The 25524-nt window shown below is 43.9% G+C and overlaps 1 protein-coding gene across 5 annotated transcripts in view; it reads left to right on the forward strand.

Annotated features, from left to right (window-relative positions):
- Positions 1 to 12152, forward strand: part of LOC135569860 (NACHT, LRR and PYD domains-containing protein 3-like) — a 107647-nt gene extending 95495 nt beyond the window's left edge. For all 5 annotated transcript variants that reach the window (XM_065016066.1, XM_065016065.1, XM_065016068.1 and 2 more), the window contains 3 exons: positions 4824 to 4997; positions 6969 to 7015; positions 7467 to 12152. In XM_065016066.1, coding sequence (XP_064872138.1) covers positions 4824 to 4997; positions 6969 to 7015; positions 7467 to 8008 — 763 coding nt within the window. In that variant the 3' untranslated portion in view covers positions 8009 to 12152. The remainder of the gene's footprint in view (positions 1 to 4823; positions 4998 to 6968; positions 7016 to 7466) is intronic.
- The last annotated feature ends 13372 nt before the right edge of the window (positions 12153 to 25524 follow it).

Below are 25524 nucleotides of genomic sequence, written 5' to 3' on the forward strand. Positions count from 1 at the left end.
GTGAGAGGGATTACTTTATCCTATCCTAGGTATTCCTTAAAGAGGTGGGGTTTCAGGTGTCTCCGGAAGGTGGTGATTGACTCCGCTGTCCTGGCGTCGTGAGGGAGTTTGTTCCACCATTGGGGGGCCAGAGCAGCGAACAGTTTTGACTGGGCTGAGCGGGAACTGTACTTCCTCAGTGGTAGGGAGGCGAGCAGGCCAGAGGTGGATGAACGCAGTGCCCTTGTTTGGGTGTAGGGCCTGATCAGAGCCTGGAGGTACTGAGGTGCCGTTCCCCTCACAGCTCCGTAGGCAAGCACCATGGTCTTGTAGCGGATGCGAGCTTCAACTGGAAGCCAGTGGAGGGAGCGGAGGAGCGGGGTGACGTGAGAGAACTTGGGAAGGTTGAACACCAGACGGGCTGCGGCGTTCTGGATGAGTTGTAGGGGTTTAATGGCACAGGCAGGGAGCCCAGCCAACAGCGAGTTGCAGTAATCCAGACGGGAGATGACAAGTGCCTGGATTAGGACCTGCGCCGCTTCCTGTGTGAGGCAGGGTCGTACTCTGCGGATGTTGTAGAGCATGAACCTACAGGAACGGGCCACCGCCTTGATGTTAGTTGAGAACGACAGGGTGTTGTCCAGGATCACGCCAAGGTTCTTAGCGCTCTGGGAGGAGGACACAATGGAGTTGTCAACCGTGATGGCGAGATCATGGAACGGGCAGTCCTTCCCGGGAGGAAGAGCAGCTCCGTCTTGCCGAGGTTCAGCTTGAGGTGGTGATCCGTCATCCACACGGATATGTCTGCCAGACATGCAGAGATGCGATTCGCCACCTGGTCATCAGAAGGGGAAAGGAAGATTAATTGTGTGTCGTCTGCATAGCAATGATAGGAGAGACCATGTGAGGTTATGACAGAGCCAAGTGACTTGGTGTATAGCGAGAATAGGAGAGGGCCTAGAACAGAGCCCTGGGGGACACCAGTGGTGAGAGCACGTGGTGTGGAGACGGATTCTCGCCACGCCACCTGGTAGGAGCGACCTGTCAGGTAGGACGCAATCCAAGCGTGGGCCGCGCCGGAGATGCCCAACTCGGAGAGGGTGGAGAGGAGGATCTGATGGTTCACAGTATCGAAGGCAGCCGATAGGTCTAGAAGGATGAGAGCAGAGGAGAGAGAGTTAGCTTTAGCAGTGCGGAGCGCCTCCGTGATACAGAGAAGAGCAGTCTCAGTTGAATGACTAGTCTTGAAACCTGACTGATTTGGATCAAGAAGGTCATTCTGAGAGAGATAGCGGGAGAGCTGGCCAAGGACGGCACGTTCAAGAGTTTTGGAGAGAAAAGAAAGAAGGGATACTGGTCTGTAGTTGTTGACATCGGAGGGATCGAGTGTAGGTTTTTCAGAAGGGGTGCAACTCTCGCTCTCTTGAAGACGGAGGGGACGTAGCCAGCGGTCAGGGATGAGTTGATGAGCGAGGTGAGGTAAGGGAGGAGGTCTCCGGAAATGGTCTGGAGAAGAGAGGAGGGGATAGGGTCAAGCGGGCAGGTTGTAGGGCGGCCGGCCGTCACAAGACGCGAGATTTCATCTGGAGAGAGAGGGGAGAAAGAGGTCAGAGCACAGGGTAGGGCAGTGTGAGCAGAACCAGCGGTGTCGTTTGACTTAGCAAGCGAGGATCGGATGTCGTCGACCTTCTTTTCAAAATGGTTGACGAAGTCATCTGCAGAGAGGGAGGAGGGGGGGGAGGGAGGAGGATTCAGGAGGGAGGAGAAGGTTGCAAAGAGCTTCCTAGGGTTAGAGGCAGATGCTTGGAATTTAGAGTGGTAGAAAGTGGCTTTAGCAGCAGAGAGAGAAGAGGAAAATGTAGAGAGGAGGGAGTGAAAGGATGTCAGGTCCGCAGGGAGGCGAGTTTTCCTCCATTTCCGCTCGGCTGCCCGGAGCCCTGTTCTGTGAGCTCGCAGTGAGTCGTCGAGCCACGGAGGCGGGAGGGGAGGACCGAGCCGGCCTGGAGGATAGGGGACATAGAGAGTCAAAGGATGCAGAAAGGGAGGAGAGGAGGGTTGAGGAGGCAGAATCAGGAGATAGGTTGGAGAAGGTTTGAGCAGAGGGAAGAGATGATAGGATGGAAGAGGAGAGAGTAGCGGGGGAGAGAGAGCGAAGGTTGGGGACGGCGCGATACCATCCAGTAGGGGCAGTGTGGGAAGTGTTGGATGAGAGCGAGAGGGAAAAGGATACAAGGTAGTGGTCGGAGACTTGGAGGAGTTGCAACGAGGTTAGTGGAAGAACAGCATCTAGTAAAGATGAGGTCGGCGTATTTCCTGCCTTGTGAGTAGGGGGAAGGTGAGAGGGTGAGGTCAAAGAGGAGAGGAGTGGAAAGAAGGAGGCAGAGAGGAATGAGTCAAAGGTAGGCGTGGGGAGGTTAAAGTCGCCCAGAACTGTGAGAGGTGAGCCGTCCTCAGGAAAGGAGCTTATCAAGGCATCAAGCTCATTGATGAACTCTCCGAGGAACCTGGAGGGCGATAAATGATAAGGATGTTAAGCTTGAAAGGGCTGGTAACTGTGACAGCATGGAATTCAAAGGAGGCGATAGACAGATGGGTAAGGGAGAAAGAGAGAATGACCACTTGGGAGAGATGAGGATCCCGGTGCCACCACCCCGCTGACCAGAAGCTCTCGGGGTGTGCGAGAACACGTGGGCAGACGAAGAGAGAGCAGTAGGAGTAGCAGTGTTGTCTGTGGTGATCCATGTTTCCGTCAGTGCCAAGAAGTCGAGGGACTGGAGGGAGACATAGGCGGAGATGAACTCTGCCTTGTTGGCCGCAGATCGGCAGTTCCAGAGGCTACCGGAGACCTGGAACTCCACGTGGGTCGTGCGCGCTGGGACCACCAGATTAGGGTGGCCGCGGCCACGCGGTGTGGAGCGTTTGTATGGTCTGTGCAGAGAGGAGAGAACAGGGATAGACAGACACATAGTTGACAGGCTACACAAGAGGCTACGCTAATGCAAAGGAGATTGGAATGACAAGTGGACTACACGTCACCAGTGTTCAGAGAGTTAAGCTTACGTAGCAAGAATCTTATTGACTAAAATGATTAAAATGATACAGTACTGCTGAAGTAGGCTAGCTGGCAGAGGCTGCGTTGTGGTGTAGACCCTCCACTATATACCTTCCTCCTACAGATACCCATTATCTTCTGGTGTAGACCCTCCACTATATACCTTCCTCCTACAGATACCCATTACCTTCTGGTGTAGACCCTCCACTATATACCTTCCTCCTATAACCATTACCTTCTGGTGTAGACCCTCCACTATATACCTTCCTCCTATAACCATTACCTTCTGGTGTAGACCCTCCACTATATACCCTCGTTCTATAACCATTACCTTCTAGTGTAGACCCTCCACTATATACCTTCCTCATATAACCATTACCTTCTGATGTAGACCCTCCACTATATACCTTCCTCCTACAGATACCCATTAACTTCTGGTGTAGACCCTCCACTATATACCTTCCTCCTATAACCATTACCTTCTGGTGTAGACCCTCCACTATATACCTTCCTCCTACAGATACCCAATACCTTCTGGTGTAGACCATCCACTATATATCTTCCTCCTACAGATACCCAATACCTTCTGGTGTAGACCCTCCACTATATACCTTCCTCCTATAACCATTACCTTCTGGTGTAGACCCTCCACTATATACCTTCCTCCTACAGATACCCAATACCTTCTGGTGTAGACCGTCCACTATATACCTTCCTCCTACAGATACCCATTACCTTCTGGTGTAGACCCTCCACTATATACCTTCCTCCTACAGATACCCATTAACTTCTGGTGTAGACCCTCCACTATATACCTGCCTCCTATACCCATTACCTTCTGGTGTAGACCCTCCACTATATACCTTCCTCCTACAGATACCCAATAACTTCTGGTGTAGACCCTCCACTATATACCTTCCTCCTATAACCATTACCTTCTGGTGTAGACCCTCCACTATATACCTTCCTCCTACAGATACCCAATAACTTCTGGTGTAGACCCTCCACTATATACATTCCTCCTATAACCATTACCTTCTGGTGTAGACCCTCCACTATATACCTTCCTCCTACACATACCCATTACCTTCTGGTGTAGACCCTCCACTATATACCTTCCTCCTACACATACCCATTACCTTCTGGTGTAGACCCTCCACTATATACCTTCCTCCTACAGATACCCATTACCTTCTGGTGTAGACCCTCCACTATATACCTTCCTCCTACAGATACCCACTACCTTCTGCTGTAGACCCTCCACTATATACATTCCTCCTATACCCATTACCTTCTGGTGTAGACCCTCCACTATATACCTTCCTCCCATATACTCAATACAATCTAAATCTGATACCTCACTGTCTAAATAGATATGGTGTGGACTGTATACTCAATACAATCTAAATCTGATACCTCACTGTCTAAATAGATATGGTGTGGACTGTATACTCAATACAATCTACATCTGATACCTCACTGTCTAAATAGATATGGTGTGGACTGTATACTCAATACAATCTAAATCCGATACCTCACTGTCTGTCTTTTGACTGATACTGCTTTTAAACTGGTCTGGTCAGTCTACTCAAATAATTGTACTATACATATTTCTATCTGCAGGCAATACTTTGATCATTTGTCATTTCTAATAATGAAACATTAATTAATGAATAGATATGGCAGGTTTCAGGACACTGATATATCTGAACATGTTGAAAAAAATATACTGCCACTATTTTCACCACCAAAGAATAGCAGTGTGATTTTAATATGAGTTGACTCTTTACAGGCTGTCAGGCTGTCTAGTCACAGAGGAAGGCTGTGCTTCTCTGGTCTCAGCTCTGAGGTCAAACCCCTCACACCTGAGAGAGCTGGACCTGAGCTACAATCACCCAGGAGACTCAGGATTCAGACTGCTCTCTGCTGGACTGGAGGATCCACACTGCAGACTGGAGAAACTCAAGTATGGAGTAATGTTTTGCTTTGCTCTCGATAAACTTACACAAACGCTTGGATTGCTTTCACTGTAAAGAATCATTTCAAAATCTGAGATAGACAGGTGGATTAACAAAAGGCTGTGTTTTGCAATATTGCACTTGTGATGTCATGAATATGAATATTTTTTAGTAATATTATTTGACTGAGGCGCTATGCTATTCAGCGGTTGCTGATGACAATTATCCCGCTTAAGGGATGGGCAGCATCAAGAAGTTAAGACAAGTATTCTAGGACAAAGTTATATGCTGACCGTGTGTGTGAGTTAAAAGAGGGCCACCATTGTCCCTGTTCCCAAGAAAGCTAAGGTAACTGAGCTAAACGACTACCGCCCCGTAGCACTCACTGCCATCATCATGAAGTGCTTTGAGAGACTAGTCAAGGACCATATCACCTCCACCCTACCTGACACCCTAGACCCACTCCAATTTGCTTACCGTCCAAATAGGTCCACAGACGACGCAATCTCAACCACACTGCACACTGCCCTAACCCATCTGGACAAGAGGAATACCTATGTGAGAATGCTGTTCATCGACTACAGCTCAGCATTTAACACCATAGTACCCTCCAAACTCGTCATCAAGCTCGAGACCCTGGTTCTCGACCCCACCCTGTGCAACTGGGTACTGGACTTCCTGACGGGCCGCCCCCAGGTGGTGAGGGTAGGTAACAACATCTCCACCCCGCTGATCCTAAACACTGGGGCCCCACAAGGGTGCGTTCTGAGCCCCTCCTGTACTCCCTGTTCACCCATGACTGCGTGGCCACGCACGCCTCCAACTCAATCATCAAGTTTGCGGACGACACAACAGTGGTAGGCTTGATTACCAACAACGACGAGACGGTTTACAGGGAGGAGGTGAGGGCCCTCGCAGTGTGGTGTCAGGAAAATAACCTCACACTCAATGTCAACAAAACAAAGGAGATGATCGTGGACTTCAGGAAACAGCAGAGGGAGCACCCCCCTATCCACATCGATGGGACAGTGGTGGAGAGGGTAGTAAGTTCCTCGGCGTACACATCAGGGACAAACTGAATTGGTCCACCCACACAGACAGCGTCATGAAGAAGGTGCAGCAGCGCCTCTTCAACCTCAGGAGGCTGAAGAAATGCGACTTGTCACCAAAAGCACTCACAAACTTCTACAGATGCACAATCGAGAGCATCCTGTCGGGCTGTATCACCGCCTGGTAAGGCAACTGCTCCGCCCACAACCATAAGGCTCTCCAGAGGGTAGTGAGGTCTGCACAACGCATCACCGGGGGCAAACTACCTGCCCTCCAGGACACCTACACCACCCGATGTCACAGGAAGGCCATAAAGATCATCAAGGACAACAACCACCAACTGCCTGTTCACCCCGCTATCATCCAGAAGGCTAGGTCAGTACAGGTGCATCAAAGCTGGGACCGAGAGACTGAAAAACAGCTTCTATCTCAAGGCCATCAGACTGTTAAACAGCCACCACTAACATTGAGTGGCTGCTGCCAACACACTGACTCAACTCCAGTCACTTTAATAATGGGAATTGATGGAAATTGATGTAAAATATATCACCAGCCACTTTAAACAATGCTACTTAATATAATGTTTACATACCCTACATTACTCATCTCATATGTATATACTGTACTCTATATCATCTACTGCAACTTTATGTAATACATGTATCACTAGCCACTTTAAACTATGCCACTTTGTTTACATACCCTACATTACTCATCTCATATGTATATACTGTAGTTGTTGTGAAATTGTTAGGTTAGATTACTCGTTGGTTATTACTGCATTGTCGGAACTAGAAGCACAAGCATTTCGCTACACTCACATTAACATCTGCTAACCATGTGTATGTGACAAATAAATGTGATTTTATTTCATTTTGAGTTCAGGTGTATCCCTCAATGAATGTCTGTTCTTCTGCTTACCGCTACAGTGTGGAACATGGTGGAGAGAACAGAATGAAACCTGGGCTTAGAAAATGTGAGTGTTGACTGCTGTGAAGAATATGACTAAGAACAAGTCTTAATTCAAGTTAAGTCAAAGTCAAAGACCACCATCATTACTTACTTGGTCATATTAAATATCAGCTGTTGTTCTACAGAAGCAGAAATCAGGGACATCAAAGATTATGAAGAGTTGCTTTGACAATGTGTGTGTGTGGCGTGTTCGTGTTACATAAGAAATGTGTGTGTGTATGTGTGTGTGTGTGGCGTGTTCGTGTTACATAAGAAATGTGTGTGTGTGTGTGTGTGTGTAATTAATGTGAATAAGTGTGTTTTATATTACCATACAGTATAACATATGATCATTCAACAAGTCTCAAGTTACCTTAACTTCTCCTTTTGATACCTAGAAACATCTACATTAAATTAATTAGTGAAAAGTGAGTTAACATTCTAACGTGAATGATTTCTCTGGTTTCATCCATCAGATGTCTGTGATCTCACACTGGACCCAAACACAGCACACAGACTCCTCTCTCTGTCTGAGGAGAACAGAAAGGTGACATGGAGGAGAAAGAAGCAACAGCCGTATCCTGATCACCCAGAGAGATTTAAGGACTGGCAGCAGGTGCTGTGTAGAGAGGGTCTGACTGGGCGCTGTTACTGGGAGGTAGAGTGGAGTGGGAGAGGTGCTGTTATAGGAGTGACATATAAAGGAATCAGCAGGAGAGGAAGGGGTGATGACTGTTGTCTTGGATACAGTGACAAGTCCTGGAGTTTGGACTGCTCTGACAAAAGTTACACTGCCTGGCACAATAATAATTACACTACCATAGACGTCCCCTCCTCCAGCCCCCACAGAGTAGGAGTGTATCTGGACTGGCCAGCCGGCACTCTGTCCTTCTATAGAGCCACCTCAGACACACTGACCCACCTGTACACATTCACCTCCACATTCACTGAACCCCTCTATCCAGGGTTTTATGTTTGGTATGTTGACTCTTCAGTGTCCCTGGAAATAATAACCTGACACACACACACACTGGACACACACACACCCTGGACACACACACACACACACACACACACACACTGGACACATATACACACACATTGGATACACAATCACACAATGGACACACACACACACACACACTGGACACACACAATAAAACTGGACACACACACACTGGACTCTGGACACACAGACACTGGACACACTCAAACACACACACACAAACACAATATTGTATAGCTAATCTTGTGGGAACATACAATTCAGTCCCATTCAAAATCCTATTTTCCCTTACCCCTAACCCTAAACCTAACCCTAACCCGTATCCTTACCTTAACACTAACCCTAAACCTTAGCCCCTAACCCTAAACATGTGCTTAATGTGCCCCAGCTGTGGGCCAAGATGTGACAAATTGGGCTGGAGGGAAATTTGAACCCGTACCTCACCTCGGTACCTCTTTGTCCATCAAAGGGCCATGGCTCAACATGTAGTACATGAGCCTCATCTGCCAACCCAGGTTTGATCCCCACCTAGGATATGCCCAAGGTGTAAGGTTGGACATAGTCCAAACTTGAACTTTTGCTCCAGAGACTATGTCCAGCCTGTGCACCTGGTGATTGTACGGGTTACCAGGCGCACGTTTTTTAAATGTTTTTTTAATGCCTTTAGGGGTGTTCCAGGGCTCCATGCCTGGGTAGGGAATCCCCCAACCGGGATTGTCCAGAAGGAGGTGCCACTTGCCATTTTAAGCCGTTTTTAATCACTAATGTACAGTGGGGCAAAAAAGTATTTAGTCAGCCACCAATTGTGCAAGTTCTCCCACTTAAAAAGATGAGAGAGGCCTGTAATTTCCATCATAGGTACACTTCAACTATGACAGACAAAATGAGATTCTTTTCTTCCAGAAAATCACATTGTAGGATTTTTAATGAATTTATTTGCAAATTATGGTGGAAAATAAGTATTTGGTCACCTACAAACAAGCAAGATTTCTGGCTCTCACAGACCTGTAACTTCTCCTTTAAGAAGAGAGAGAGACACACACACATTGGACACACACACACTGGACACACACACACTGGAGACACACACACACTGGAGACACACACACATTGGACACACACACACACACTGGAGACACACACACACACTGGACACACAGAGACTGTAAATTAAAATGTTAAGTGTATGTGTCCACATAACTGAGTATTAGACTAACCTTGTGAAACTGTCATGTTATAATCTCCTGTCCTTCTGAGTATAATTCTGTGTTGCAAACCAGTTTGCTCCTGTGTCCTGGTATAGAATAAAAGGGAACTGAGAGTTCCTCCCAACAATAGGAACTATAAAGATATGTGCTGATCAATGTTTCTGAATTCAGACTGTCTACACTGTGGAACTCTGTTATTCTCTCTGAGATCACAATGCTTCTGAATTCAGACTGTCTACACTGTGGAACTCTGTTATTCTCTCTGAGATCACAATGCTTCTGAATTCAGACTGTCTACACTGTGGAACTCTGTTATTCTCTCTGAGATCACAATGCTTCTGAATTCAGACTGTCTACACTGTGGAACTATTTTATTCTCTCTGAGATCACAATGCTTCTGAATTCAGACTGTCTACACTGTGGAACTCTGTTATTCTCTATGAGATCACAATGCTTCTGAATTCAGACTGTCTACACTGTGGAACTCTGTTATTCTCTCTGAGATCACAATGCTTCTGAATTCAGACTGTCTACACTGTGGAACTCTGTTATTCTCTCGGAGATCACAATGCTTCTGAATGCAGACTGTCTACACTTTGTATTCTTTCTGAGCTCAGAAATAAAGAATCTTGGTTTCTTGGACTCCAGGAGATCCTAATTTTTATATATCCATGACAACACACACACACACACACACACACACACACACATACACCTTAGACACACAAACACATACACTGAACACACACAAACACACACTGGACACACACACAAACACACACTGGACACACACACAAACACACACTGTACACACACACTAGACACACACACAATGTACACACACACGGGACACACACACACACCAGTTTGAGACAGTTTATTCCTGTAAATACAAAAATAGAAAGGCAACATGTAAAGTGTTGGTTCCGTGTTTCATGAGCTGAAATAAAAGATCCCAGAAATGTTCCATATGCACAAAAAGCGTATAAGTTTTACATTGGTGAGCATTTCTCCTTTTACAAGATAATCCATCCACCTGACAGGTGTTGCATATCAATAAGCTGATTAAACACATGATCATTACAAAGGTGCACCTTGTGCTGGGGACAATAAAAGGTCAATCTAAAATGTGCAGTTTTGTCACAGAACACAATGCCAGATGTCTCACGTTTTGAGGGATTGTGCAATTTGCATGCTGACTGCAGGAATGTCCAACAGAGCTGTTGCTAGAGAATTGAATGTTCATTTCCCTAAGCCACCTTGAATGTTGTTTTAGAGAATTTGGCAGTACGTCCAACCGGCCATCAATCATTAGACACACCTGGCATCAATCATTACACGCCCCTGGCATCAATCATTAGACACACCTGGCATCAATCATTAGACACACCTGGCATCAATCATTACACGCACCTGGCATCAACCATTACACGCACCTGGCATCAATCATTAGACATACCTGGCATCAATCATTACATGCACCTGGCATCAATCATTAGACACACCTGGCATCAATCATTACACGCACCTGGCATCAATCATTAGACACACCTGGCATCAATCATTACACGCACCTGGCATCAATCATTAGACGCACCTGGCATCACTCATTATGCGCACCTGGCATCCATCATTAGATGCACCTGGCATCAATCATTAGACGCACCTGGTATCAATCATTAGACACACCTGGCATCAATCATTACGTGCACCTGGCATCAATCATTAGACGCACCTGGCATCAATCATTACGTTCACCTGGCATCAATCATTAGACGCACCTGGCATCAATCATTACGTGCACCTGGCATCAATCATTAGACGCACCTGGCATCAATCATTACGTTCACCTGGCATCCATCATTACACGCACCTGGCATCAATCATTACACGCACCTGGCATCAATCATTACACACACCTGGCATCCATCATTGCACGCACCTGGCATCAATCATTACACGCACCTGGCATTCATCATTAGAAGCACCTGGCATCAATCATTAGACGCACCTGGCACCTGGTAATCTTTGAGTGAGAATAGTGTCAGCATAACAATCATTTAAATCTATATGGAGGTCTGACAGTAATCTTTGAGTGAGAATAGTGTCATTATAACAATCATTTAAATCTATATGGAGGTCTGACAGTAATCTTTGAGTGAGAATAGTGTCATTATAACAGTCATTTAAATCTATATGGAGGTCTGACAGTAATCTTTGAGTGAGAATAGTGTCATTATAACAGTCATTTAAATCTATATGTTGTGCAGCTCTCGTTTCTTCTCAGTTATACTAGAGTTTGTAATTGTTTATCTCGTAGTACTTTCTGTTCTGTATTCCAGTTTGTCGTTGTTTATAGTTTCACTCAATGTCGGGGGGTTAAGAAATAATGTATAGCGCAATGCCTTATTTTTTTCTTGCCAAACAGATCGATGTCAACTTCTACAGATCTCAGTGGGGAAATGATTTGTGTCTCTCTCATGGTTCTGAACTCTCTGCTGGAGTCACCACTCTAATGAATCAGTTCAATGGAAGTATTTTACACTCAGACTGGGACCCTATTGGTCACTTTCTTTGTCTTGTCATCAACTGTAACATCATCATTATTACTGTCACGTTCTGACCTCTATTTCCTTTGTTTTGCCTTTATTTAGTATGGTCAGGGCGTGAGTTGGGGTGGGCAGTCTGTTTGTTTTTCTATGATTTTGGGATTTCTATGTTTCGGCCTAGTATGGTTGTCAATCAGAGGCAGGTGCCATTAGTTGTCTCTGATTGAGAATCATACTTAGGTAGCCTGGGTTTCACTGTTTGTTTGGAGGTGTTTGTTTCCGTGTCTGTGTTTTTCACCACACGGTACTGTTTCGGTTTTCGTTCGTTTCACGTTTATTGTTTTTGTATCAGTTGTGTTCATGTTGAGTATTTCTCATTAAAAGAACCATGGACACTTACCACGCCGCATATTGGTCCTCCGATCCTTCTCCCCTCTCCTCTTCAGACGAAGAGGAGAAAAACCTTTACAATTTCCAACATTTATTGGTTCAATTCCAAACTTGAAAATGATCAGTGACTTGAATCTTTGGAAAAGCATATTCTCCATTGGCTAACCAAGTTCCCTAATGCTTTACTTATAGTAGGCTAACCAAGTTCCCTAATGCTTTACTTATAGTAGGCTAACCAAGTTCCCTAATGCTTTACTTATAGTAGGCTAACCAAGTTCCCTAATGCTTTACTTATAGTAGGCTAACCAAGTTCCCTAATGCTTTACTTATAGTAGGCTAACCAAGTTCCCTAATGCTTTACTTATAGTAGGCTAACCAAGTTCCCTAATGCTTTACTTATAGTAGGCTAACCAAGTTCCCTAATGCTTTACTTATAGTAGGCTAACCAAGTTCCCTAATGCTTTACTTATAGTAGGCTAACCAAGTTCCCTAATGCTTTACTTATAGTAGGCTAACCAAGTTGCCTAATGCTTTACTTATAGTAGGCTAACCAAGTTCCCTAATGCTTTACTTATAGTAGGCTAACCAAGTTCCCTAATGCTTTACTTATAGTAGGCTAACCAAGTTCCCTAATGCTTTACTTATAGTAGGCTAACCAAGTTCCCTAATGCTTTACTTATAGTAGGCTAACCAAGTTCCTAATGCTTTACTTATAGTAGGCTAACCAAGTTCCCTAATGCTTTACTTATAGTAGGCTAACCAAGTTCCCTAATGCTTTACTTATAGTAGGCTAACCAAGTTCCCTAATGCTTTACTTATAGTAGGCTAACCAAGTTCCCTAATGCTTTACTTATAGTAGGCTAACCAAGTTCCCTAATGCTTTACTTATAGTAGGCTAACCAAGTTCCCTAATGCTTTACTTATAGTAGGCTAACCAAGTTCCCTAATGCTTTACTTATAGTAGGCTAACCAAGTTCCCTAATGCTTTACTTATAGTAGGCTAACCAAGTTCCTAAAGCTTTACTTATAGTAGGCTAACAAAGTTCCCTAATGCTTTACTTATAGTAGGCTAACCAAGTTCCCTAATGCTTTACTTATAGTAGGCTAACCAAGTTCCCTAATGCTTTACTTATAGTAGGCTAACCAAGTTCCCTAATGCTTTACTTATAGTAGGCTAACCAAGTTCCCTAATGCTTTACTTATAGTAGGCTAACCAAGTTCCCTAATGCTTTACTTATAGTAGGCTAACCAAGTTCCCTAATGCTTTACTTATAGTAGGCTAACCAAGTTCCCTAATGCTTTACTTATAGTAGGCTAACCAAGTTCCCTAATGCTTTACTTATAGTAGGCTAACCAAGTTCCCTAATGCTTTACTTATAGTAGGCTAACCAAGTTCCCTAAAGCTTTACTTATAGTAGGCTAACAAAGTTCCCTAATGCTTTACTTATAGTAGGCTAACCAAGTTCCCTAATGCTTTACTTATAGTAGGCTAACCAAGTTCCCTAATGCTTTACTTATAGTAGGCTAACCAAGTTCCCTAATGCTTTACTTATAGTAGGCTAACCAAGTTCCCTAATGCTTTACTTATAGTAGGCTAACCAAGTTCCTAATGCTTTACTTATAGTAGGCTAACCAAGTTCCCTAATGCTTTACTTATAGTAGGCTAACCAAGTTCCCTAATGCTTTACTGGGGATTCTAGGTGGGGATTTTAATATTTCTCAGAATAATTTAATTTACAGATGGCCTCCAGGACAGTTCATTTCTATGAATATTAGTTTGGCCTCCAGGACAGTTCATTTCTATGAATATTAGTGTGGCCTCCAGGACAGTTCATTTCTATGAATATTAGTTTGGCCTCCAGGACAGTTCATTTCTATGAATATTAGTTTGGCCTCCAGGACAGTTCATTTCTATGAATATTAATTTGGCCTCCAGGACAGTTCACTTCTATGAATATTAGTTTGGCTTCCAGGACAGTTCATTTATATGAATATTAGTTTGAGGCAGTTGATGGAAAGGTTTGATATTACATTTTACATTTAAGTCATTTAGCAGACGCTCTTATCCAGAGCGACTTACAAATTGGTGCATTCACCTTATGACATCCAGTGGAACAGCCACTTTACAATAGTGCATCTAAATCTTTTAAAGGGGGTGAGAAGGATTACTTTATCCTATCCTAGGTATTCCTTAAAGAGGTGGGGTTTCAGGTGTCTCCGGAAGGTGGTGATTGACTCCGCTGTCCTGGCGTCGTGAGGGAGTTTGTTCCACCATTGGGGGGCCAGAGCAGCGAACAGTTTTGACTGGGCTGAGCGGGAACTGTACTTCCTCAGTGGTAGGGAGGCGAGCAGGCCAGAGGTGGATGAACGCAGTGCCCTTGTTTGGGTGTAGGGCCTGATCAGAGCCTGGAGGTACTGAGGTGCCGTTCCCCTCACAGCTCCGTAGGCAAGCACCATGGTCTTGTAGCGGATGCGAGCTTCAACTGGAAGCCAGTGGAGAGAGCGGAGGAGCGGGATGACGAGAGAGAACTTGGGAAGGTTGAACACCAGACGGGCTGCGGCGTTCTGGATGAGTTGTAGGGGTTTAATGGCACAGGCAGGGAGCCCAGCCAACAGCGAGTTGCAGTAATCCAGACGGGAGATGACAAGTGCCTGGATTAGGACCTGCGCCGCTTCCTGTGTGAGGCAGGGTCGTACTCTGCGGATGTTGTAGAGCATGAACCTACAGGAACGGGCCACCGCCTTGATGTTAGTTGAGAACGACAGGGTGTTGTCCAGGATCACGCCAAGGTTCTTAGCGCTCTTATTCTAGATATTTGGAGAGTAAAGTTTCCTAATGACGAGTCTTTCACTTGGAGTAATAAGACCCACTCCAGACAATCACCACAGATCTTTGGTTGGTGTCGAAATGTTTTGATCAACAGGCTATTTCTGTTAACATCCTGGTCACTCCCCTTTCTGACCATAGAGCTGTGTATATTGACATTACACTGTTTATCTCTGATAATGGCCCTTACTGATCATAGAGCTGTTTATACTGACATTACACTGTTTATCTCTGATAATGGCCCTTACTGATCATAGAGGTGATTATATTGACATTACACTGTTGATCTCTGATAATGGCCCTTACTGATCATAGAGCTGTGTATATTGACATTACACTGTTTATCTCTGATAATGGCCCTTACTGATCATAGAGCTGTTTATATTGACATTACACTGTTTATCTCTGATAATGGCCCTTACTGATCATAGAGCTGTTTATACTGACATTACACTGTTTATCTCTGATAATGGCCCTTACTGATCATAGAGCTGTTTATACTGACATTACACTGTTTATCTCTGATAATGGCCCTTACTGATCATAGAGCTGTTTATACTGACATTACACTGTTTATCTCTGATAATGGCCCTTACTGATCATAGAGCTGTTTATACTGACATTACACTGTTTATCTCTGATAATGGCCCTTACTGATCATAGAGCTGTTTATATTGACATTACACTGTTTATCTCTGATAATGGCCCTGGCAGAGCATCCTATTGGAAGCTTAATATCTCTATATTAAAACATGAGTTGGTCCAGATGGAGATAAACAATGTAATTACACACTACTGGAACAACGCTATGAATAACAATTCATACAGTAATAACTGGGAGCTTTTTAAGGTTGGAAAATATGCAAGAAAACATGAGAGTATTGTTGTCAAGACCAGGAGAACTGAAGAAGAAAGTGTCATTACAAAGATCACCTGTCTTGTTCAAAAGCCTGTTGAAAGTCTTTCAGAGGAGGATAAATCTGTTCTGTTTGATCTACAACACCAGTTGGATGATATGTATAAACTGAAAGCAGACAGAAACCTTGTCAGATGTAGGTAGAAATGGAGGAGGGTGGACACAATTAATCTGATTTTTTTTGTCAGGTTCGAAAAATACCACTCTAAAAATAATACAATTCAGCAATTAAATATGACATCACAGACGACCCCACATTAATCTCCATCTTCAGTTGCATCTTCTACAGTATTGTGAGGTGTCCTCATCTTCTACAGTATTGTGAGGTGTCCTCATCTTCTACAGTATTGTGAGGTGTCCTCATCTTCTACAGTATTGTGAGGTGTCCTCATCTTCTACAGTATTGTGAGGTGTCCTCATCTTCTACAGTATTGTGAGGTGTCCTCATCTTCTACAGTATCGTGAGGTGTCCTCATCTTCTACAGTATTGTGAGGTGTCCTCATCTTCTACAGTATTGTGAGGTGTCCTCATCTTCTACAGTATTGTGAGGTGTCCTCATCTTCTACAGTATTGTGAGGTGTCCTCATCTTCTACGGTATTGTGAGGTGTCCTCATCTTCTACAGTATTGTGAGGTGTCCTCATCTTCTACAGTACTGTGAGGTGTCCTCATCTTCTACAGTACTGTGAGGTGTCCTCATCTTCTACAGTATTGTGAGGGGTCCTCATCTTCTACAGTATTGTGAGGTGTCCTCATCTTCTACAGTATTGTGAGGTGTCCTCATCTTCTACAGTATTGTGAGGTGTCCTCATCTTCTACAGTATTGTGAGGTGTCCTCATCTTCTACAGTATTGTGAGGTGTCCTCATCTTCTACAGTATTGTGAGGTGTCCTCATCTTCTACAGTATTGTGAGGTGTCCTCATCTTCTACAGTATTGTGAGGTGTCCTCATCTTCTACAGTATTGTGAGGTGTCCTCAACTCTTTGTTGTGATTGTCTGGGGGATGTGAAATCAGTTGGTGAGGCTGACAGGGAACAGTGTGATGAAACCCTGTTATAGTTGAACACATCATTTATTCTATTGAACAACTTAAAAATAATACGTCTCCTGGGACTGATGGTACATCTGCTGAGTTTTACACAACTGTTTACAGAACAGTTAGTCCCTTTTCTGTTGGAGGTCTCCTGGGACTGATGGTGTATCTGCTGAGTTTTACACAACTGTTTACAGAACAGTTAGTCCCTTTTCTGTTGGAGGTCTCCTGGGACTGATGGTGTATCTGCTGAGTTTTACACAACTGTTTACAGAACAGTTAGTCCCTTTTCTGTTGGAGGTCTCCTGGGACTGATGGTGTATCTGCTGAGTTTTACACAACTGTTTACAGAACAGTTAGTCCCTTTTCTGTTGGAGGTCTCCTGGGACTGATGGTATATCTGCTGAGTTTTACACAACTGATTACAGAACAGTTAGTCCCTTTTCTGTTGGAGGTCTCCTGGGACTGAGGGTGTATCTGCTGAGTTTTACACAACTGTTTACAGAACAGTTAGTCCCTTTTCTGTTGGAGGTCTCCTGGGACTGATGGTGTATCTGCTGAGTTTTACACAACTGTTTACAGAACAGTTAGTCCCGTTTCTGTTGGTCTTTTCTGAAAGCATTGTAAATAATGCTCTCCCTCCCAGTTTGACTCCAGGTCTGATTACATTGTAAATAATGCTCTCCCTCCCAGTTTGACTCCAGGTCTGATTACATTGTAAATAATGCTCTCCCTCCCAGTCTGACTCCAGGTCTGATTACATTGTAAATAATGCTCTCCCTCCCAGTTTGACTCCAGGTCTGATTACATTGTAAATAATGCTCTCCCTCCCAGTTTGACTCCAGGTCTGATTACATTGTAAATAATGCTCTCCCTCCCAGTCTGACTCCAGGTCTGATTACATTGTAAATAATGCTCTCCCTCCCAGTTTGACTCCAGGTCTGATTACATTGTAAATAATGCTTTCCCTCCCAGTTTGACTCCAGGTCTGATTACATTGTAAATAATGCTCTCCCTCCCAGTCTGACTCAGGTCTGATTACATTGTAAATAATGCTCTCCCTCCCAGTTTGACTCAAGCTCTGATTACATTCATCCATAAGCCCAAGAAAGAGTTGCTTCTCCTCGATAATTGGCGTCCAGTCTGTCTGCTCAACGACTAACAATATCAGCCTCTATATTTGCAAAAAGAATGAAAGCAATATTGGACTCAATTATAGAGGAGACCCAATCTGTCTTCATGAGGAACAGACATGTGTTACAGACTGTGTGATAGACATATGTTACAGACTGTGTGATAGCCATATGTTACAGACTGTGTGATAGACATATGTTACAGACTGTGTGATAGACACATGTTACAGACTGTGTGATAGACATATGTTACAGACTGTGTAATAGACATATGTTACAGACTGTGTGAATCCCTCTATCTGCAATATTCCACTTAAGGAAAATGTAACATACCTTGGGATTACCATATCTAAGGATCAACAGAAAATATGCTCATTCAATGTGTGTACTTATTATTGAAGAAAATAAATGAAAGATGTTGAACCAATGGTTGCAGAGGGATTTATCCTTGAAAGGTTGAGTGTTGCTTTCTAAAGATGAAGTTATTTCCAGATCTACTTCCAGATCTATTTCCAGATCTACTTATAGATCTACTTCCAGATCTATTTCCAGATCTACTTAGTTTTGAGATTATGCTGCAGGATTTAGAGGTAATTTGTGGTTTAGTACATTACCCTGCTTGACTGCTTATTGCATTGCTCCACACCACCACAAGGGAGTTAGAGCACTGACTATGCTCTTGGGTTCCAAGGCGCTAATTTGTCTAATGTAGCTGACAGTGAATGAATAGGCTGATGTAGCTGACAGTGAATGAATGGACTGATGTAGCTGACAGTGAATGAATGGGCTGATGTAGCTGACAGTGAATGAATGGGCTGATGTAGCTGACAGTGAATGAATGGACTGATGTAGCTGACAGTGAATGAATGGGCTGATTGAATGGGCTGATGACTGAGTGAATGAATGGGCTGATGTAGCTGACAGTGAATGAATGGGCTGATGTAGCTGACAGTGAATGAATGGACTGATGTAGCTGACAGTGAATGAATGGACTGATGTAGCTGACAGTGAATGAATGGGCTGATGTAGCTGACAGTGAATGAATGGGCTGATTGATGAATAGCTGACAGTGAATGAATGGGCTGATTGATGTAGCAGACAGTGAATGAATGGGCTGATTGATGTAGCTGACAGTGAATGAATGGGCTGATGTAGCTGACAGTGAATGAATGGGCTGATGTAGCTGACAGTGAATGAATGGACTGATGTAGCTGACAGTGAATGAATGGGCTGATGTAGCTGACAGTGAATGAATGGGCTGATTGATGTAGCTGACAGTGAATGAATGGGCTGATTGATGTGACAGTGAATGAATGGGCTGATTGATGTAGCTGACAGTGAATGAATGGGCTGATGTAGCTGACAGTGAATGAATGGGCTGATGTAGCTGACAGTGAATGAATGGGCTGACAGTGAATGAATGGGGCTGATGTAGCTGACAGTGAATGAATGGGCTGATGTAGCTGACAGTGAATGAATGGGCTGATGTAGCTGACAGTGAATGAAGCTGACAGTGAATGAATGGGCTGATTGATGTAGCTGACAGTGAATGAATGGGCTGATGAATGAATGGGCTGACAGTGAATGAATGGGCTGATTGATGTAGCTGACAGTGAATGAATGGGCTGATGTAGCTGACAGTGAATGAATGGACTGATGTAGTGACAGTGAATGAATGGGCTGATGCTGACAGTGAATGAATGGGCTGATGAGCTGAGTGAATGAATGTAGCTGACAGTGAATGAATGGTCTGATGTAGCTGACAGTGAATGAATGGGCTGATGTAGCTGACAGTGAATGAATGGGCTGATGTAGCTGACAGTGAATGAATGGGCTGATGTAGCTGACAGTGAATGAAATGGGCAGTGATTGAATGATGTAGCTGACAGTGAATGAATGGGCTGATGTAGCTGACAGTGAATGAATGGGCTGATGTAGCTGACAGTGAATGAATGGGCTGATGTAGCTGACAGTGAATGAATGGGCTGATGTAGCTGACAGTGAATGATGGGCTGAGCTGACAGTGTGAATGAAATGTAGCTGACAGTGAATGAATGGGCTGATGTAGCTGACAGTGAATGAATGGGCTGATGTAGCTGACAGTGAATGAATGGGCTGATGTAGCTGACAGTGAATGAATGGGCTGATGTAGCTGACAGTGAATGAATGGGCTGATGTAGCTGACAGTGAATGAATGGGCTTATGTAGCTGACAGTGAATGAATGGGCTGATGTAGCTGACAGTGAATGAATGGGCTGATGGCTGAGTGAATGAATGGGCTGATGTATTTGACAGTGAATGAATGGGCTGATGTAGCTGACAGTGAATGAATGGGCTGATGTAGCTGACAGTGAATGAATGGGCTGATGTAGCTGACAGTAAATAAATGAGCTGATGTAGCTGACAGTGAATGAATGGGCTGAGTGAATGAATGGGCTGATGTAGCTGACAGTGAATGAATGGGCTGATGTAGCTGACAGTGAATGAATGGGCTGATGTAGCTGACAGTGAATGAATGGGCTGATGTAGCTGACAGTGAATGAATGATGTACTGACAGTGAATGAAGCTGACAGTGAATGAATGGGCTGATGTAGCTGACAGTGAATGAAATGGGACAGTGAATGAATGGGCTGCATAAACCAAACAGAAACTGATAATTGTGCCACAACTTCAAAACTGTATTTCAATGAACTGAATGATGAGGGTGAAGAAGGTGATTGAATTTAGAACAAGGTAAGAATTGCTATTCCTCTGTCCTGCACTTGATTTGTTCAGGAGAACTGTACCTGTGGGAAATGACAAACTGTTGTTACACTGAGGTTGTGATTCTAAGAGAAACTAAAATGACCTGGTTGTCATGTATTATAGTCTCTAAAAGGAAACATATTACCACCGTCTCTTATTGTCCTTTCATAATGCATCCTGATTTACACAGTTATTATTATTATTAGATATTCTCACAGAACAGATTTACACTAGTGAGAAATGCCCCTTAGATATGAATTCGGAGGGCAGAATGTTATATATTAAAGCATCAGACTAAATCACTAAAGGCGTCAGTCATACAGAAGCTGTTTGCAGCCCAGTCCCTACATCTTGACCACAAAATAGGGAAAGAGGTTGACCAGATGCTTTTCAACTTCATCTGGGAAAATCACACACATTATATAAGGACATCTGTCGTTATGAACATTTAGTTGATTTTACTATAAATAATACTAATAATACTTTAAAGATACATTGGGAAAAACATTTCTTAAAGAATCCAACTTCAATTTGGAATTTCATCCCTCATTATATCTTCTCCCGTTTTGGTGACATCAATTTTGTGTTACTTTGTAACTATAACACCGATAAGATTCCTACAACAGTATTCTTAGCGTGCTCGTTAATATATATTTTTTAAATCCCGCATAGGTATTTCATTTGGAACAATAAGGATATTTTGTATAGAAACAAGTCTTCATTTTTGAGGAACTGGTTTAATAATGATATCCTGCTGGTGAGTCAACTTTTTAATGCAGAAGGTTTGTTACTCAATTATGAGGGATTTTTATCTTGTTACAATATCCCTGTAACACCTAGAGAGTTCTCCATAGTCTCTGATGCTGTTCCATCTGGAACTCATGTTATTTAGATGTGTAACCAGACCTCACCTTCTTGACCTACCCTCCTAGAGAGTTCTCCATAGTCTCTGATGCTATTCCATCTGGACCTCTCATGTTATTTAGAGGTCTAACCAGACCTCACCTTCTTGACCTACCCTCCTATAGAGTTCTCCATAGTCTCTGATGCTATTCCATCTGGAACTCATGTTATTTAGATGTGTAACCAGACCTCACCTTCTTGACCTACCCTCCTAGAGAGTTCTCCATAGTCTCTGATGCTATTCCATCTGGACCTCTCATGTTATTTAGAGGTCTAACCAGACCTCACCTTCTTGACCTACCATCCTAGAGAGTTCTCTATAGTCTCTGATGCTATTCCATCTGGAACTCATGTTATTTAGATGTGTAACCAGACCTCACCTTCTTGACCTACCCTCCTAGAGAGTTCTCCATAGTCTCTGATGCTATTCCATCTGGACCTCTCATGTTATTTAGAGGTCTAACCAGACCTCACCTTCTTGACCTACCCTCCTATAGAGTTCTCCATAGTCTCTGATGCTATTCCATCTGGAACTCATGTTATTTAGATGTGTAACCAGACCTCACCTTCTTGACCTACCCTCCTAGAGAGTTCTCCATAGTCTCTGATGCTATTCCATCTGGACCTCTCATGTTATTTAGAGGTCTAACCAGACTTCACCTTCTTGACCTACCTTCGCTTAATCCAGTTGACTCTCCAATGGGGAAACTGTTTCTCTCTTTGCTCCCTCAGAACAACAGATCTATACCTGCTTTATTTCAAAGGGAGATTGTATCCATTCCTTATGTCACAATTTACTGGAATACATTTGCCAATAATATCTGTTGGAAAAAAGTCTTGTTATTACCATTTAAATACCTTCTGGTTAATTTGATTGCTTTTCTGATTTTCGTGACCAACATGAGCTTTGCATAATGCTATGCTAGGCTATCGATAAACTTACACAAATGCTTGTCTTGCTTTGGCTGCAAAGCATAATTTCAAAATCTGAGATGACAGGGGCTAAACTGTGTTTCAATATATTTCACTTATGATTTCATGAATATGAATATTTTCTAGTAAGATTTTTTTGTCCATTGCGTTATGCTAATTAGTGTAAGTTGATGACAATTCTCCCGGATCCGGGAGGGGTAGTTCTATTAAAAACCCCACCACTGGGAGGTGTCCACATGGTCTGATAAACACTCCTAACAACCAGACCACTAGGAGGTGTCCACATGGTCTGATAAACACTCCTAACAACCAGACCACTAGGAGGTGTCCACATGGTCTGATAAACACTCCTAACAACCCCACCCCTAGGAGGTGTCCACATGGTCTGATTAACACTCCTAACAACCCCACCCCTAGGAGGTGTCCACATGGTCTGATTAACACTCCTAACAACCAGACCACTAGGAGGTGTCCACATGGTCTGATAAACACTCCTAACAACCAGACCACTAGGAGGTGTCCACATGGTCTGATAAACACTCCTAACAACCCCACCACTAAGAGGTGTCCACATGGTCTGATAAACACTCCTAACCCCACCACTAGGAGGTGTCCACATGGTCTGATTAACACTCCTAACAACTAGACAACTAGGAGGTGTCCACATGGTCTGATAAACACTCCTAACAACTAGACAACTAGGAGGTGTCCACATGGTCTGATAAACACTCCTAACAACCCCACCACTAGGAGGTGTCCACATGGTCTGATAAACACTCCTAACAACCCCACCACTAGGAGGTGTCCACATGGTCTGATGAACACTCCTAACAACCAGACCACTAGGAAGTGTCCACATGGTCTGATAAACACTCCTAAAAACCCCACCACTAGGAGGTGTCCACATGGTCTGATAAACACTCCTAACAACCCCACCACTAGGAGGTGTCCACATGGTCTGATAAACACTCCTAACAACCCCACCACTAGGAGGTGTCCACATGGTTAGTGGTATGGTCAGGTAGACTAGTGGTTAGAGTGTTGGGTCAGTAACTGGTATGGTCAGATAGACTAGTGGTTAGAGTGGTGGGTCAGTAACTGGTATGGTCAGATAGACTAGTGGTTAGAGTGGTGGGTCAGTAAGTGGTATGGTATGGTCAGGTAACCTAGTGGTTAGAGTGGTGGGTCAGTAACTGGTATGGTCAGATAGACTAGTGGTTAGATTGTTGGGTCAGTAACTGGTATGGTCAGATAGACTAGTGGTTAGAGTTTTAGGTCAGTAACTGGTATGGTCAGATAGACTAGTGGTTAGAGTGGTGGGTCAGTAACTGGTATGGTCAGATAGACTAGTGGTTAGAGTGTTGGGTCAGTAACTGGTATGGTCAGATAGACTAGTGGTTAGAGTTTTAGGTCAGTAACTGGTATGGTCAGATAGACTAGTGGTTAGAGTGGTGGGTCAGTAACTGGTATGGTCAGGAAGACTAGTGGTTAGAGTGTTGGGTCAGTAACTGGTATGGTCAGATAGACTAGTGGTTAGAGTGGTGGGTCAGTAACTGTTATGGTCAGATAGACTAGTGGTTAGAGTGGTGGGTCAGTAACTGGTATGGTCAGATAGACTAGTGGTTAGAGTGGTAGGTCAGTAACTGGTATGGTCAGATAGACTAGTGGTTAGAGTGTTGGGTCAGTAACTGGTATGGTCAGATAGACTAGTGGTTAGAGTTTTAGGTCAGTAACTGGTATGGTCAGATAGACTAGTGGTTAGAGTGGTGGGTCAGTAACTGGTATGGTCAGGTAGACTAGTGGTTAGAGTGGTGGGTCAGTAACTGGTATGGTCAGATAGACTAGTGGTTAGAGTGGTGGGTCAGTAACTGGTATGGTCAGGTAGACTAGTGGTTAGAGTGTTGGGTCAGTAACTGGTATGGTCAGATAGACTAGTGTTTAGAGTGTTGGGTCAGTAACTGGTATGGTCAGATAGACTCGTGGTTAGAGTGGTGGGTCAGTAACTGGTATGGTCAGATAGACTAGTGGTTAGAGTGGTGGGTCAGTAAGTGGTATGGTATGGTCAGGTAACCTAGTGGTTAGAGTGGTGGGTCAGTAACTGGTATGGTCAGATAGACTAGTGGTTAGAGTGTTGGGTCAGTAACTGGTATGGTCAGATAGACTAGTGGTTAGAGTTTTAGGTCAGTAACTGGTATGGTCAGATAGACTAGTGGTTAGAGTGGTGGGTCAGTAACTGGTATGGTCAGATAGACTAGTGGTTAGAGTGGTGGGTCAGTAACTGGTATGGTCAGATAGACTAGTGGTTAGAGTGTTGGGTCAGTAACTGGTATGGTCAGATAGACTAGTGGTTAGAGTGGTGGGTCAGTAACTGGTATGGTCAGATAGACTAGTGGTTAGAGTGGTGGGTCAGTAACTGGTATGGTCAGGAAGACTAGTGGTTAGAGTCAGTAACTGGTATGGTCAGATAGACTAGTGGTTAGAGTGGGTCAGTAACTGGGTAGACAGTGGTAACTGGTATGGTCAGATAGACTAGTGGTTCAGTAACTGGTATGGTCAGATAGGGTCAGTAACTGGTATCGCTGGTTTGAAAACCTGACCTGTCAAATTGAAAATCTGTCGATGTGCCCTTAAGCAAGACACTTACATCTAATTTGCTCCATGGTCACCAGACTACTACGACCCTGTAAAACAACACCTATCATACTACTATGGCTGACCCTGTACAACAACACCTATCATACTACTATGACTGACCCTGTACAACAACACCTATCATACTACTATGACCCTGTAAAACAACACCTATCATACTACTACGACCCTATAAAACAACACCTATCATACTACTATGACTGACCCTGTAAAACAACACCTATCATACTACTATGA

This window comes from Oncorhynchus nerka, unplaced genomic scaffold (assembly GCF_034236695.1).
Source record: "Oncorhynchus nerka isolate Pitt River unplaced genomic scaffold, Oner_Uvic_2.0 unplaced_scaffold_1158, whole genome shotgun sequence".
NCBI lineage: Eukaryota > Metazoa > Chordata > Actinopteri > Salmoniformes > Salmonidae > Oncorhynchus > Oncorhynchus nerka.